This window comes from Podarcis bocagei (assembly GCF_964188305.1).
Source record: "Podarcis bocagei genome assembly, chromosome: 16".
NCBI lineage: Eukaryota > Metazoa > Chordata > Lepidosauria > Squamata > Lacertidae > Podarcis > Podarcis bocagei.
The window spans coordinates 39,624,865-39,641,125 of record NC_138142.1 but is presented as its reverse complement, the minus strand read 5'-3'; the positions used below and the strand labels follow the sequence as shown (position 1 = coordinate 39,641,125).

At 46.1% G+C, this 16,261-nt stretch overlaps 1 protein-coding gene across 3 annotated transcripts in view; it reads right to left on the bottom strand.

Annotated features, from left to right (window-relative positions):
* Positions 1-15,909, bottom strand: part of LOC308575207 (uncharacterized protein) — a 50,701-nt gene extending 34,792 nt beyond the window's left edge. The window contains exons 1-6 of one of the 3 annotated variants that reach the window (XM_081173834.1): positions 15,177-15,897; positions 12,929-13,249; positions 9,762-10,079; positions 6,887-6,985; positions 6,740-6,789; positions 5,825-6,016 (exon numbers count right to left, since the gene is read on the bottom strand). In XM_081173834.1, the coding sequence (XP_081029960.1) occupies positions 5,984-6,016; positions 6,740-6,789; positions 6,887-6,985; positions 9,762-10,079; positions 12,929-13,249; positions 15,177-15,219 (864 nt within the window). In that variant the 5' untranslated portion in view covers positions 15,220-15,897 and the 3' untranslated portion in view covers positions 5,825-5,983. Of the gene's footprint in view, positions 1-5,824; positions 6,017-6,739; positions 6,790-6,886; positions 6,986-9,761; positions 10,080-12,928; positions 13,250-15,176 lie in introns of those variants that run through there. The other 2 variants (XM_081173836.1, XM_081173835.1) reach the window with 2 other exon arrangements.
* Positions 15,910-16,261: the final 352 nt, after the last annotated feature.

Below are 16,261 nucleotides of genomic sequence, written 5' to 3'. Positions count from 1 at the left end.
CACACCAGATAGGGGAATTGTACATGTGGCGGCAGGAAGGCTGGTCAAGGTCTTTCAACTGTTATGAGTCAGAGGGAGGTAAGACAAGTTTTGCATCGAACAAATAACACAAGAGAAGGAAGAGAAGAGTGGGGTTTGCTTAGATGGGGGAATCGCCAGCTTTCAGAATCTGGCTGCTCACTCCCAATCGAGGTGGAACACATTGTAGGGTTGCCAACTCCCCGCCCCGCAAGGCTCCTCTGCCTTAAGCAGCATAGCAAGAAGCAGAAATCCCACTGGGGATGCATTGCTGATGGCTGAGTGTCTGGCTTCTCCTTGTCCGGGAGCCTTGCAAGGGAAATTGTTGGCATCCCTGGCTGCAGGAGAAACTGTAGTGTTTAGCTGGCCTGGTGTGAAACAGAGCAGGACTGGGGAGCATGTAATGGTAAAGGTAAAGGGACCCCTGACCATTAGGTCCAGTCGTGCCCGACTCTGGGGTTGTGGCACTCATCTCACTTTACTGGCCGAGGGAGCTGGCGTACAGCTTCTGGGTCATGTGGCCAGCATGACTAAGCCGCTTTTGGCGAACCAGAGCAGCGCACGGAAACGCCGTTTACCTTCCCGCCGGAGTGGTATCTATTTATCTACTTGCACTTTCGAAGTGTTAGGTGGGCAGGAGCAGGGACCAAACAATGGATGCTCACCCCGTCGCGGGGATTCGAACTGCCGACCTTCTGACCAGCAAGTCCTAGGCTCTGCGGTTTAACCCACAGCGCCACCTGCATCCCCGGTGAGCATGTAACAGACTGGGAAAAGAGGGGAGTTCAGCAGGTACAGCTGTACCTCTAAAAGATGCTCATTCTGGCATCAGCCTGATTCATGCAATGACATTTTTGGGGGGTTGGTGGAAAGAGATCTGCCACTCTCCACGGCAAGCCCTGTAACCAAGTGGATGGAAAACAATAAACCTTCCAAATTGGCCAGCAGTCTGTTTCTTTACCAGTTTCGCAGTGTTTATAGGTTGACCTATTACAGGGCAGCTCCTATCAAGAAATAAAATTGCTTAAAGCTGACTGGAAAAATGAGAAACGAACAGAATTCGAAACTAAGCGATCAGGCCATTCCCCAGTCAACAAGACAAGGGTGGTGTTTTCCCCCCTGCATTCAAAATTGCCTGCAATTTTATAGATTGGAGGTCATTTGATGCTTTTGGTATTTGTCTGGATTGCCTTCAGATTATAATTTATGGCATGTTTCCATTTTTTATGCAAGGTGTTTGGGAAGCTATTATTATTGTTGTTGTTAATCATCAGAGCTCCCCCCCCCTTCAACTGGAGCTCAGCTTTGCCACCTCTCAAGCTGGCACCATTGCCATTCTAAGAGAAGAAGGGAGAAGTTCGTGGTGAGCTCTGGCACCTCTTTTTCTAGAAAAATAGCACCAATGATGGTGATGATTACATTTTGTTGCAGGAATTTATGTATAGGTTGGGAGGGGGGTTGCCCCTCCCGCAGATATCATGCACATGCAGCCCACTACCAAAACCAGCACAATCGCTTTTGTGACTTTTGTGATTTGTCCCCACAAAACACTTCATCACAGTTTCTTCCTATCTATTCAAAGGGCCTTTGCTGCACGATACCAAATGTAAGAATTTGCTGATAAATGTATCTATGTACTGGCTCACTGGGAAAACTTCAGAAATTCATATAGACATGTGAGCTCAGCTCCTCAGCAGCCCCTCTGCCTGAGGGATAATCCCTGGCATCCTGATACCTGAGTGCCAGACAGGTAGCTATTCCAGAAATAACAAACCCAGATGAAGACAAAAGGGTGTGATTAACTTGGCTGGAAACGGGAAATGTAAATATCTCTTTTGTTACACTTGATAGGTGTCTGGTGGAGGGCAAGGGGAACCATGGGGCAGGGTCCAGGATGCTCAGATTACAGCCACCAGACCTCCCCTTTCATGACATAACCATGATGTATTAATGATGTAGTTTGGGGGGTGTAACATGGGGATTAGCAGCTAATAAAAATTTGGGGGCTCTTTTGTTCGGGGCTTCCATCTTGTTCCACCTTGTGGCAGGTGGGAGTCCTGTCGCGACAGTCTTCAATAAAGACCAAGCCTACTGGCTGCTGTTTTGCTCTGGTATTCCTGGCTGGTGTCCTTGGTTTTCGTCCAAGGGAGCCCTCAGATTTCTCTGTTAACAATTTAACTCTTTCCTTCAAGAGGTCCAAGGTGGTGTACATCGTTCTTCTCCTCCCTTCCCTTTCATATCCCTCACAACAACCCTGTGAGGGAGGTTAGCTTGAGAGCAAATGTCTGGCTCTCAAGATCACAACCAGTGAGCTTCATGGCCCTGTGGGAGGATTTGAACCCTGGTCTCTCCCAGACTAGGAACCAGAGTAACATAAGAAGATTCTGCTATATCAGGCCAATCTATTCCACCCAGATGGCAGAAGTTTAGCTGAACTGTCCTTCTGGCATCAACATAAAGTCACCATCACGACAGATCCTTTGGCTGGCCCTGTTCATGGATGCACAGAGAAAAGAAAGTGGAAACACAGAGTTCTAGGTGGCTCTTTGCGGTCCAGCTCTGGGTGATGCTGACCGCAGGGACGTCATGGGTCCCTGCTTACGAACCTCAGTTAGAGGCGCCTTCGGTTTTAAAAAAAGCCAAGCGCCCGCCTGACTCAATCTTTCTGCTCTTTTGGTTTTCTGCCCTTCTTGGTTTTGACACCCCCGAGCCCGTGTTCTTCACTTGCAAAAACAATAAAAACAGGAAGCTTCTGCAAAAGTTTGTGTGGCTTTGGCCTGGCCCCTCTTTATAGCTGCGACACTTCAGGTGTGAGGAGAATCGCCTCTCTCGCCTCGCCTCCGGCAGCCAGGCCTGACAAGGCTCCCGATGGCCCGGCGTTGTAAGCACAATGAGCAAATAAATTCAGCTGGGCGTCGCGAAAGAAAAGCTGAAAGGCAGGGCAGGAAAGACCCCTCGGGCTTATGGATAAGAGGAAACTGCCCTTTTGGTTTCACTCCGGCTGGATCTAGAAGGAGCGTCTCCACCCCATCATTCTGCCCGGACGCTGAGGTCCAGCGCTGAGGGCCTTCTGGCGGTTCCATCATTGCGAGAAGCAAAGCTACAGGGAACCAAGCAGAGTGCCTTCTCGGTAGTGGCACCCGCCCTGTGGAAGGCCCTCCCATCAGATGTCAAAGCGATAAACAACTACCTGACATTCAGAAGACATCTGAAGGCAGCCCTGTTTAGGGAAGTTTTTAATGTGCGATTTTAGTGTATTTTTGGTTTCTATGGAAGCCGCCCAGGGTGGCTGGGGAAACGCAGCCAGATGGGCTGGGGTACAAATAATAAATTATTATTATTATTATTATTATTATTATTATTATTATTATTATTATTATTATCAAAGAAGTGATTCAGTTAAGCACGTTGCAGGCTTTGTATGAGAAATCGTGTTGGCAAAAACGGGACTCCACAGCGCCATCTGGTGTCACAGTGTTATAATGCATATTGTTATAAGAATTTAAGGTCTCAAATACATAAATTAAATGTACAAGGCAAACACGTACATAAATACAAAAACCACATGTCTGAAACAGTACAGAAAAACAGCCCTGAAACCATTTTGACTCTCCCAAACTGACCAAATGTTTCTCTGCAAGGAGGGAAGAACTAGGAAAAAACCCTCCCCATTGTCTCAGTGCTCACAAATCCTGTGCCTTAAGGGCACATTTAAGGTGTGAATAGGGTGAGCCTGTGACCTGGATTCAGGAATTAAGTAGTTATAATAACAAAAGAGGGACGCGGGTGGCGCTGTGGGTAAAAGCCTCAGCGCCTAGGGCTTGCCGATCGAAAGGTCGGCGGTTCGAATCCCCGCGGCGGGGTGCGCTCCCGCTGCTCGGTCCCAGCGCCTGCCAACCTAGCAGTTCGAAAGCACCCCCGGGTGCAAGTAGATAAATAGGTACCGCTTACCAGCGGGAAGGTAAACGGCGTTCCGTGTGCTGCGCTGGCTCGCCAGATGCAGCTTTGTCACGCTGGCCACGTGACCCGGAAGTGTCTCCGGACAGCGCTGGCCCCCGGCCTATAGATGTGAGATGGGCGCACAAACCCCAGAGTCTGTCAAGACTGGCCCGTTCGGGCAGGGGTACCTTTACCTTTACCTTTAATAACAAAAGAGTGGCCAAAACCCAGATAATGCAATCAGGTAACTTGCCAGACAGGAGATAAACAACACACTCAGGATTCTGTTTTAGACTGCCCCCTGTGATATATGTATGATGTTTCTGGGGGTGGTCTGGAGTTTGAGGGTGGGCAATTCCACAGCATCTTAAAAAGCAGAAACATTACCTTGCCAACAAAGGTCTGTATAGTTAAAGCTATGGTTCTCCCAGTAGTGATGTATGGAAGTGAGAGCTGGACCATAAAGAAGGCTGATCGCCGAAGAGTTAATGCTTTTGAATTCTGGTGCTGGAGGAGACTCTTGAGAGTCCCATGGACTGCAAGAAGATCAAACCTCTCCATTCTGAAGGAAACCAGCCCTGAGTGCTCACTGGAAGGACACATCCTGAAGCTGAGGCTCCAAGACTTTGTCCACCTCATGAGAAGAGAAGACTCCCTGGAAAAGACCCTGATGTTGGGAAAGATGGAGGGCAGAAGGAGAAGGGGAGGACAGAGGACGAGATGGTGGGACAATGTTCTCGAAGCTACGAACATGAGTTTGACCAAACTGCAGGAGGCAGTGGAAGACAGGAGGGCCTGGCGTGCTCTGGTCCAGGGGGTCACGAAGAGGCAGACATGACTAAACAACTAAACAACAGCAACATATAAGGGCAGGCACACCTTTGTTCTCGGTTCCTCCTCCTTTCCTGCGTGTGAGGGGAGCACCCTGTTGCAACAGTTAATAAAGATCAGGCTTACGAGCTGCTTTGCTTCTCAATATTCTTTGGTTGGCCTCTGTTATTTTCTCCTACAGATGGAGAACCTACAAAAGGACTCTATAAGAGTACCCCGTAAGGAAATAAGGGCAGATTTTGTTTACAACAATATAAAGCGTCCTTTCTTTGCCAAGGTAGCTGAGTCCTGTGCTCACTTCGGCTGCACATATACTAAAATAGGAATGATACAGAGAAGATTAGCAATGTAGCTGAGTTCTCTGTTTCTTGTTTTCCCAGTCATAAGTTCATCTTCGGGGTTCAAAATTCCTCTTTGAACCTGTTGCGCAATAAACTTTGGTCTACAGCTATTTGCTCTGGTTGGTGGCTGGACTCCTTCCTTTATTCCGCAGGGACCCGCGGGCTCTGCCTGACAAGCCGGGTGACTGAGCAGCCTCACACCTAGATTTTTCCGTAACAGGAGTCCACCGGTATCTGGAAGGCAACAGACGTTCTTCATCCCTAATACGCATGGAGCAGATGAAGCAGCATTTCTCAAATTTGCTGTTGCACTACAACTCCCATCATCCATGACTGTTGGGTCCTGCTAGCTAAGGATGATGGGAGTTGTAGTCCAACAGCAAGTCTGAGAAACGCTGAACAGTTGTAGGGGAGATATCAAGGTCCTTCAGAGAGAGGGCAATGGCACAGGGTTGCAAGGGGTTGAATCAGATAAGCCTTGGGGTCCCTTCCAACTCTACAGCTCTATGATTTTCGGAAGCTGTGTCAGGCCATTGGTCCATATAGCTCCATATTGCCCACACGGGCTGGCAGCAGCTCTGGAGGGTCTCTCCCTGGAGGTGCCATTGGGGAATGAACCTGGGGCCATTTGCATGCGAAGCCGATGCTCTGAGCCACAATACATGAGGACATTCTTGAGAATGAGGACATTCGTGGAGGAAACATCAAGTTTAATACAAGCATCAAAATTCAGAAAGTGGGGAGGAAAATATATTAAACTTCTGGCATTTGATTGTCTTCCTTCTGTCTCTCCTTCTAATAAACCATGCTTTTTTTAACCACTTGACCGTATTGATTGGTCTGAACGGGACTTTTCATTTCTTGCAACGGACTTCTGCATATTCGGTCTAGAAGGGGAAATGGAAAAGCCAGAGGCCACTTAGTGTTTTTTTTATTTTCTACATTTGCAAAAGCAAAGCGCCCGCCCCCCACCCCCCGCTTTTCTTGGACCAATTTAACATTTTGATTTTTTTAAAAAAAGCGATCTTGTTTTCCTGTGGTTATTAGTCATTTTCACCTTGTGAGCCGCTTTACGCACTTTCCGTTGCAAAAGCAACATTACAAAGTTATGACGATTGAAAAGTAATGCATATTTTTTTTTAAAAGGAGCATTTTCACTAGATAAAAAATGAGTTTTTAAATTCAGGGTGTTAGCCCTAGAATATTTTTCTTTTCTCAGTTGCCCAGTAGTAATTTATGACATTTAAAGCCACCCAGAGTGGCTGGGGAAGCCCAGCCAGATGGGCGGGGTATAAATAATAAATTATTATTATTATTATTATTATTATTATTATTATTATTATTATTATTATTATGGTCCTAAATAATAAAATAAAATAATATAATATAAAATAATATAAAATAATATAAAATAATATAAAATATAAAATATAAAATAGGACTGTGGAAACAATGTCTGTTTTCAACTTCTGTTTATGATTTTTATTGTACGGTTCTATACTTTTATCGCTGTAAACTGCTTTGATATATTCTTTATGACACAGCAGTGTACAGATTTTTTTAAATAAATCAATCAATAAAAACTTCACTATGGAGGGATGGTGAATTACCTGTGGGGTCTCCCTCATGGGCAGTCGATTTACTGGTGCATCTGCATTCCCTGGGAAGAGAAAAGGGACAAGAAGAAGACAAGTTAACCAGAAGGAAAACCTGAGGAACAGATCCGTGCGATGCTGTTCATTCCCCAAAGGCATTACCTCCAGATCGAAGTTTTCTGCAGAGCAGGACCAAAGGGGGAATCAGCAGGAGGATGACTAAACAGGGTATCCCAATCAGCAATATGTTCCTGCAGTCCTCTGCGAGAGGAGAGGTGGAAGAGACAGGGAGGAAGAGGTGGTCAGTGACTGTGGAGGCTGGTGGACCAGTCTAGGGCAAAGAGGAGAGCAAGTTAATCTATGGAACTCTCTCCTACAAGAGGCAGCGAAGGCCACCAACTTGGAGCACTTTAAAAGGGGAGTCATTTTGGGCTCACAGCTGTCCATGGAGGCGCAGGTCAATTCTGTGTCCAGGGCAGCTGTCTACCAGCTCCATCTGGTACGCAGGCTGAGACCCTCCCTGCCCACAGACTGCCTCACCAGAGTGGTGCATGCTCTGGTTACCTCCCGCTTGGACTACTGCAATGCGTTCTACATGAGGCTACCTTTGAAGGTGACCCAGAAACTACAACTAATCCAGAATGCGGCAGCCAGACTGGTGACTGGGAGCGGCCGCCAAGACCACATAACACCGGTCCTGAAAGACCTGCATTGGCTCCCAGTACATTTCTGAGCACAATTCAAAGTGTCGGTGCTGACCTTGAAAGCCCTACATGGCCTCGGTCGAGTATACCTTGACTGTACCCCCATCGTTCTGCCCCGACACTGAAGTCCAGCTCCGAGGGCCTTCTGGCGGTTCCCTCATTGCGAGAAGCAAATTTACAGGGAACCAGGCGGAGGGCCTTCTCGGTGGTGGTACCCGCCCTGCGGAACGCCCTCCCACCAGATGTCAAAGAGAAGAACAACTACCAGACTTTTAGAAGACATCTGAGGGCAACCCTGTTTAGGGAAGCTTTTAATGTTTGATGTGTTATCGTTTTTTTACTATTTTGTTGGGAGCCACCTAGAGTAGCTGGGGAAACCCAGCCAGATGGACAGGGTATAAATAATAAATTATTATTATTATTCCCTCCCTGTGAGAAGTGAGATTACAGGGAACCAGGCAGAGGGCCTTATCAGTGGTGGTGCCCGCCCTGTGGAACGCCCTCCCAGCAGATGTCAAGGAAATAAACAACTATCTGACTTTTAGAAGACATCTGAAGGCAGCCCCGTTTAGGGAAGTTTTCAATGTTTTATGTTTTATCGTGTTTTTAAAATTCTGTTGGGAGCCACGTAGAGTAGTTGGGAAACCCAGCCAGATGGGCAGGGTATGAATAATAAATGATGATGATGATGATGATGATGATGATGATGAAAGAGGACTAGGCAAATGCACAGAGGAGAGGGCTATTGATGGCTACTAGCCACAGTGGCTATGCTCTGTCTGCCCAGTTGGAGCAGCAATGCTGGAAACCACAGGAGGGGAGAGTTGCTCTCACGTTCAGCTCCTAACTACAGTGGTACCTCGGGTTACAGACGCTTCAGGTTACAGACTCCGCTAACCCAGCAATAGTACCTCGGGTTAAGAACTTTGCTTCAGGATGAGAACAGAAATTGTGCAGCAGCAGCACGGCGGCAGCAGGAGGCCCCATTAGCTAAAGTGGTGCTTCAGGTTAAGAACAGACCTCCAGAACGTATTAAGTTTTTTAACCCGAGGTACCACTGTACTGGTTTCCCCTTAGGGCATCTGTTTGGCCACTGCGATGACAGAATGCTAGACCAGATGGGCCTCCTTTGGCCTGAGGCAGCAGACACTTCTTATGTGTGTGTTTATATGTAAATAAAGTAGATTAGCCAAAATGCTGAGTTGCTGAGATCTGTCACGCAAGCTGCGAAGACTCTGAGGATCCCAAAGTGTGCCAATGTCTGTTGGCATCGGTCGCTGTGATGTTCGGGCAGAAGAAAGCCTTTGAAGCTCCCGAATGATAGACCAGGAGGGAGGAAACATGCCAGTCGGGCACGTGTCTCTGCCAGGGTCCTACTCGAGTGTAGGACGAGCTCCTGACAGAATCTTGATAAACTCAGTAGGTTAGCTGCATAATTTTAGACTCTGGAATTAAGGGTTGTGCAAGACCGCCATCTTTTGATGGGCAGTTACTTCCTTCAAAATGGGGCAAGACAGCCACCTTGGGTTCGGAGTGTGGGATGTGAAACACACGAGCAGTCAAATACAACATTCCTAGAGTGAACATGTTTACACATGGGGAGGGATGTTTGTCCAGCCAGCAGGTCAACTTCCTGTTTCCTTCTGGGCTGGGACAGACTTCCTCTGCGTGTGACTAGAGGTGGGCGTGGCCTCACCTGTGCAGGTAACGACAAAAGCACAGGGCAGAGCAGCCATCTCTCTCTTTTTGAATACATGCATCAAAGAAGCCACATCTACTAAGCCAAAGATGCTCTCTTGGCTCCCAGCCAAGAGAGGACAAAGGGACTGTCTTCTTAAGAGATAGATTCCAAGTGTATGTTACTTCATTAAGCTAAGTCTGCCTTCTGGGATCTGACTGTGAACAGAATGTGAGTAAACTCTTTTTATACTTTTGTAAAAGACTGTGTCGTCTCTTCTATTTTATGAGGGAATAAGGGGAAAATACCAGAACAGTTATTATAGAGGCTTTAGCGAGCCTGAGCAAACACTGTCGTTGCAAACTTAAAATAAAGGGGAATGTATTACTCTGCTGAAATTCGGGAACTTGTTAACACAAGTTGGATAAGGATATAATCAGAGAATATATCCTCTCCTGCATCCCTGAACATTCCCACACGGAGACACTTCTAGAAAGCCTGCTTGCTGGGGGCCCAGACTTCTGCAAAACCCCAATAAAGTCATGTCCTGATAGCCCCACAGGAAAGGTCTGTGCCCTTGCAAATTCTCACCACTTAGGGAAATGGGGTCCATTGAAAAGCTACAAACCGAACCAGCTATTTGGTTACAAGGTACCTTGGGTTGTAGAAGCTGCGTTCGAAGGGACCACTGCACTGATGTTTCTTTTCTCCTGGTCTGAACAGGAATAAGCCATCCCTTGGCTCCATCTCTCTGGAGGAATCAGTTTCAGACTCCAAATGGTGAAGGCTCCTTCCCCATCGATCATGTCACCATCCTTCCGGTCCTGAGAGGTTTCCCCACCAATATCCCAGGAGAAAGTATCCTCATCAGGGTTTGCGTCAATCAGGAGGCAGAGGAGGGGGATGTGGTGGGAGAGCTCCGTGTCTTCTGCAGCGGAAGGAGCAAGGAGGGAAAGTCTTGGCCCAGAAGGACCTAGGAGAGAAGGAGAATCGCATGAGAATGGCTCCTCAGATCTTTAATTAATCCCTCTCGTAGGTTTCATGGGGGTGACATGGCTCCTCAACAAACTAGACCCAATAGACAGCCATCCCAATGACCGTTGCAGGAGTTAGAGAGCTGGACTAGGGCCTGGAAGAGACCTGGGTTCAAATCTCCACTCAGGAAGCTCGCTTGGGGCTGGTCTCAGCCTAGCCTCCCTCACAGGTTGCTGTGGGGATCAGTGAGGAGCAGCTGAACCAAGTGCAATACCTGGAGCTCCTTGGAGAAAAAGGTGGGGGTGTAAATGCAATAAATAAATAAAGCAAATGCTACAGACCATAATCTAAATCTAAGCCATAGTTGATTAAGCCTAGCCCTACCAATATTGACTAGTAATACAGTCGAACCTTGGTTTTCGAACAGCTTAGTTCTCGAACGTTTTGGCTCCCGAACGCCACAAACCTGGAAGTGAATGTTTTGGTTTTCAAACGCTCTTTTGGAACCCAAACGTCTGATGGGTCTTCCGCGGCTTCCAATTGGCTGCAGGAGCCTCCTGCAGCCAATCAGAAGCTGCGCTTTGGTTTCCGAATGTTGTGGAAGTCGAACGAACTTCTGGAATGGATCCTGTTTGACTTCCAAGGTACGACTGTATTGGTATTACAGTAGTACCTCTGGTTGCAAACGGGATCCATTCCGGAGCCCCGTTCGCAACATGAGCAGAACGCAACCCACGTCTGCGCGTGAACAGGTCGCAATTTGCTGCTTCTGTGCATGCACGTGACGTCATTTCGAGCATCTGCGCATGCGCGAGCTGCGAAACCCGGAAGTAACCCTTTCTGGTACTTCTGGGTCGCCACAGGACGCAACCTAAAAATGCTCAACCTGAAGCAAACGTAACATGAGGTATGACTGTAATAGTAATATTAATACATTTATTTCTTGCCCTGCACCAGCAGGTCCCAGAATGGAGATAACAATTTGCTAGAGTGAGGCACAGCTACCCTCAGATGGCAGATATGGGGGGGGGGCAACCCCCTCCCTGCCATCTCCTCACCCCGTCTCCTAAGGGGGACAGCCAGTTCTGGGTCCGGGGCTTAAATGAAATTCCAGTGTCAACCCAGTTGGATTCTGTATGTGGAAGGAGAAGGTGCCATCTTGTTTTCTTGCCCCAGGTGGCCGTGAAAGCAGGAGAAATGAGAATGGGAGCTTCTCACTGGTTCCAAGCGGTTTCAGACCTATTTCAGAGGCTCCATTGAGATGTCCACCTGCAACATCAATTGTGGGTGGCCCCCACAACTGTGGAAGCCAACGGAGACCAGGCACATGCCCCCCTCTTGCAAATTTTAAGTAGGCCCCAAAGGCTTATCTGGTTTTCTACTGGGCTGTGTGGGGGCTAAACGGGACTTTCAAACCGGATGCTGTGTTTATAAGGCGTTATTTCCTTTTGTTTTATTGCACAATGCATCCCCTTCAAGTGCCACATGTTTGTGTGGTTCTGCGGAGACAAAGGTCAGTGGGAAAAAGCCCCTCGCAAAGTCAAGTGCAGCCACTTTTACTTTTGAGAGAGGAAACCAGTCACAATGGAGAGGGTCTGTTGAAAGGAAGTTGAAAGGGCGAGTCACTTAAGATAAGATCGCTTCTGGCTGCTTACCATGATCACAAAATAAAATCAAACAAACACTCCACAGATCAAGAAACATCAATTTTCTGCAGCTGTTTCGAATCTTCGGGAAAACCCAGGCGTATGGCAACCCATTCTGGAAGTGGGTTGGTTGTGGGGGGTTTTGCAGAAGTTTGTAAAAAGATGGCTCAGAAAGTGGTTTTAAAGCTCAGCAACATGGCTTAAGGAAAGGTCAACAACTCTTGTGTCTGGATTCCTGAAATATGGCAACCCTGTCTTCATCCTCCACCCAGCAAGAGGCGTTATTGCAGTTCAATGACACATTTCAGCCAAGCGAAAGCATTTAAACTGGGGGGTGGAACAGACATAGTGAGGGGTGTTGACCTGAAGGGGGCAGGGCATGGTTGATGTTGGAACATGTCCTGTGGGGGTCTGCCCAGGCCCTGAGAGAGAGGAGCCTAGAGGCCACATTCACACACCTTGGGCCTGACATTTCCCACCCCTGCCACTGAAGATGCCAGCGTGGTTATACAGCAGCGTCACAAAAGCTAAAAACAAAAAAGGCAAGAAAGCTTGTGTAAAGAAGTGGAAGCTTCGTCCAGACATGGATTGGAGCAGGGTGGAGAGAGACCCACAAAGCAAAATTAACAGAAGATAAGGTTTGGGGAGCAGATTGCTTGAGCCACTGTGGTGTAGTGGTTAAGAGCAGTAGTCTCCTAATCTGGGGAACCGGGTTCGCGTCTCCGCTCCTCCACATGCAGCTGCTGGGTGACCTTGGGCTAGTCACACTTCTTTGAAGTCTCTCAGCCCCACTCACCTCACAGAGTGCTTGTTGTGGGGGAGGAAGGGAAAGGAGATTGTGAGCCGCTTTGAGACTCCTTCAGGTAGTGATAAAGCAGGATATCAAATCCAAACCCTTCTTCTTCTTCTTCTAACAGATTAGGACAAACAAATAAAAATGTCTTTAAATATATCTGCGACAGGAAACTAGGCAGGCAGGCAGGTGCGGCAGATATCAAAGCTGTGAAAGGATTAACTAAAAGGTGTTGGGGAGATTGCAGAGAAACTCAATTATTTCGTGGGTCTTCACTTGAGGAGATATTGGGCAGTTATTTGTGTGCTGTTGTTTGAAACTTGCTAGGGGCCTATGGCAGGTTTGCAAGTGGACTGGGTGTATATTAAATAAACAACAAGAGCATTTGACATCTGCTGAGCCACTCACCTAAGACGATCAGCCTCATCCTACTCAGGAAGGTGAATTTCTGAGCCATAGCTCCAACACAGTAATACACCCCAGAATCTCTTCCCTGGATGTTGTGTCGGGTCAGATTCACTTGGCTTGGAGTTTTTGCTCCTGCTTTTTGAGCGGTATAAATGTCTACAATCTTATGCAGTCCCCCTTCCTGTTCCTCTTTGTACCAGCTCACTACCGACACAAAAGTCCCTTCTGGAATGTTGCAGCTGATGTTGACAGTGGCGCCAGGAGATGCTGAGATCCTTGCCAGCGTCTGCGGGAATTCGGGGATCCCCCGTGATCCAGCAGCTGCAACAGGGAAGCAAAGGGATGTGTGGTTGGTCCCATTTGGTTGGCCCCACTAAACAGAAAACCAAGATGACCAACCCATGACTATAAAACATTTATTTTAAAATAGGGTGCATATGACAGACCTGTTTGCTGCTTCCCCCTTTACCTGCCCCTGTCTGGATTGTCACTTGATGGGGTAAGATACAGGATTACTAAACCTCAATAAAAGGATGCACACAAAAAAAATTTATTTCTTTCAGATGTGTTGAATTTTTCTGAAAGTGAGGGGTGCTGAAAAGTTGTAACATAACTTGAGAATGCAAAAGATATTGAGGCTAAATTAATATAATTTAGTTTTGCTTGGTAAGTAAAATAATTGCCATGCACTTGCAGTTATATTTATTATTATGAATTATTTCCTCCTGCTGCTGCTAATTCAGCATCACCTGACATTTTCAGAAAAAAATAAAGTACGGTATTTGGTTTTCTGAAAGCAGTTTATGTGCTTCTTTGCCAAACATAGCCTTACCAAGCTAAATGTTGTCCAGTCACAAAAATAATGGCAGATTTGAATTCCACACACACCAAAACGTAGTTTTAAAACCCCTCACTGAAGAAATTTGCAAAAATTAAGTTTTACGCCCTAAAATGAGAAGCACTGCGGGTGTCACATAGCATCACAAATTTTACATTACATAATTAGCAACTACTGTAATTCCAGGCGGATTTCTTGTGGGGAGCAATTACCCTGCCAAACAAGTTTGCTTAAGCAACTTTATATACTGAGAGCTGCAAAAAGAAAACCAACCTCCTTTTTGCTCCTTAGGGAAGGAGACATGCCAATCAAGTTCCTAAACCAGGTTCCAAATAAGAAACCTAGCTTCAAATATTTATTCAATGTGCGCAGAGATAAATATACTTTACTGATTACTGAAACTGAATCGGTAGATTATACTATATAGAATTAAAGATGTGGTTCTTTTTGTGAAGTTAAAGGAAATGGCATCATGAAAATCAGAAACACTCATCGTTTAATTAAAGTGCATCTTGCTATTTGTCAAGACTGCTGAAGATTTGAGGTGGGAGAGAAGTTTGTTCAGCTTTCATTTTAATGGGAACCAACCTAATTTGTGCTTACTGAAAACATAAGCAGATCGAAACACAGCATTCCTACAAAATTCACGTTACTCTGAAATATTTCAGGGTAGTTCTCCAACCCAAAAGTGTGCAGCTATTAGTGAAAACAATGCGAAAACAAAGCTACATTGTGTTATGGGAAATTGCTTGCAAAAATGTACATGTTTTGCAAAATTGTTCACAAATATGCATGCGTTATACAAAGAGGTATATATTATGGGAAATGCTTGTGAAAATGGATAAATATTTCAATACAGCCTTTTAACAAACATTTGCAAATTGATGCAGAGATGTGGCAGAAAGCAGGTTTTTTGGGAAGGGATGACAAACTGAAAGAAGGCGAAACCGAATGGTTTGTCCATTGCTGGTGAAGACAGGTAATAATTTTACTCATGTTGTTATTAAAAAAAATTCTGCGCAAAATGCACAATCCGTGCACACTACAATCCTATAAATATCTACTCAGAAATAAGTCTCTCTGTGTTCAACGCTGCTTACTCCCTAAGAAGTAATAATAATAATAATAATAATAATAATAATAATAATAATAATAATAATTTGTATCCCACCCTCCCCTGCCAAAGCCAGGCTCAGAGTGGCTAACATCATATAAATAAGACAATATGCATAATACAACATACAATATGCAAATAAAATAACATTCAACATTCATTAAAATAATATAGAATAATATTAAATATCATTAAATATAGGACTGCAGTCTTAAAAGCAGAACCAATATGTAAAATCCATCGAAACCTCATCTCACCATGAATTGTTAAACTGATCAGGTTCCAGAAATACTTACTGTGTAGAGAAAGTAGCAGGATCCCAAGAAATGATACAAACATTTCCTGGTTCTGCGTAGTCCTTCGTTGGGCGAGGGCGAAACGTCGGGATTGTGTGACGAATTCCGTGGGAGCGAAGCCGGCGAAATCCAGAGAAGGTTGTTGGAATAGGAATGCTAGGTGATTTCTTTTCTCCTCAACCACGAAAGCAGGAAGATGTGGACTAGTGCTTTGCTCTCCAGTGCAGCAAACCCAAACCTTCCCCAAATTTTCATCAAAAAAATATATTTATGAAATAGAAAACCATTTGGTGCTCCCAAACACTGACCAACATGTGCTGCAGAGACAACCCGAATCTGTCTAATAATAGGGCCGGCTTTTAACGGCACGAGAGATCTTCAGAGATGTGTGGGACAAAACCTGAGAGCTAAGCTCTGGGATTCAAAATCCGGTACAGCAAACCCAAATCTTCCCCCAATTTTGATCAAAAAATAGATTTATTTTTGGGCGCTTCCAAACACCTGCCAATCTGTGCTGCAGAGACAACCCAAATCTGCCTATCGAAACCTGATAGCTAAGCTCTGGGATTCAAAACAGTACCAGGGGCGTCAAAACTGAGCTGCAGTCCTGCTGTCGGTTCGACGTCTCAGACAATTCAGGTTCAGTGGTGGTTCTGTTGAATTCAGGTGGCTGATTCCCCCTCGCTGTCTGCCTGGGAGGCAGACAGTGACCTTTCTCAGTGGCTCCATCCCCACCTTGAACCGCCCACAGGGAGGTGTTTCTTTGCAAAAAGCTGGGGCCACATGACTAGACCTCTTCCTTGAAGTTGCAGATCAGATGCAGGTTGGGGGTCAGGGAGGGGGGGTGCTTTTAGTGGTGGGGGGAGCGCTACAGCGAGGATGGTTCCAGCTGCACAATCATTCAATAATAATAATAATTTATTATTTGTACCTCGCCCATCTGGCTGGGCTTCCCCAGCCACTCTGGGCGGCTTCCAACCAAGGTTAAAAATACATCAAAATGTCACACATTAAAAAAACTTCCCTGAACAGGGCCGCCTTCAGATGTCTTCTAAATGTCAGGTAGTTGTTTATCTCCTTGACAT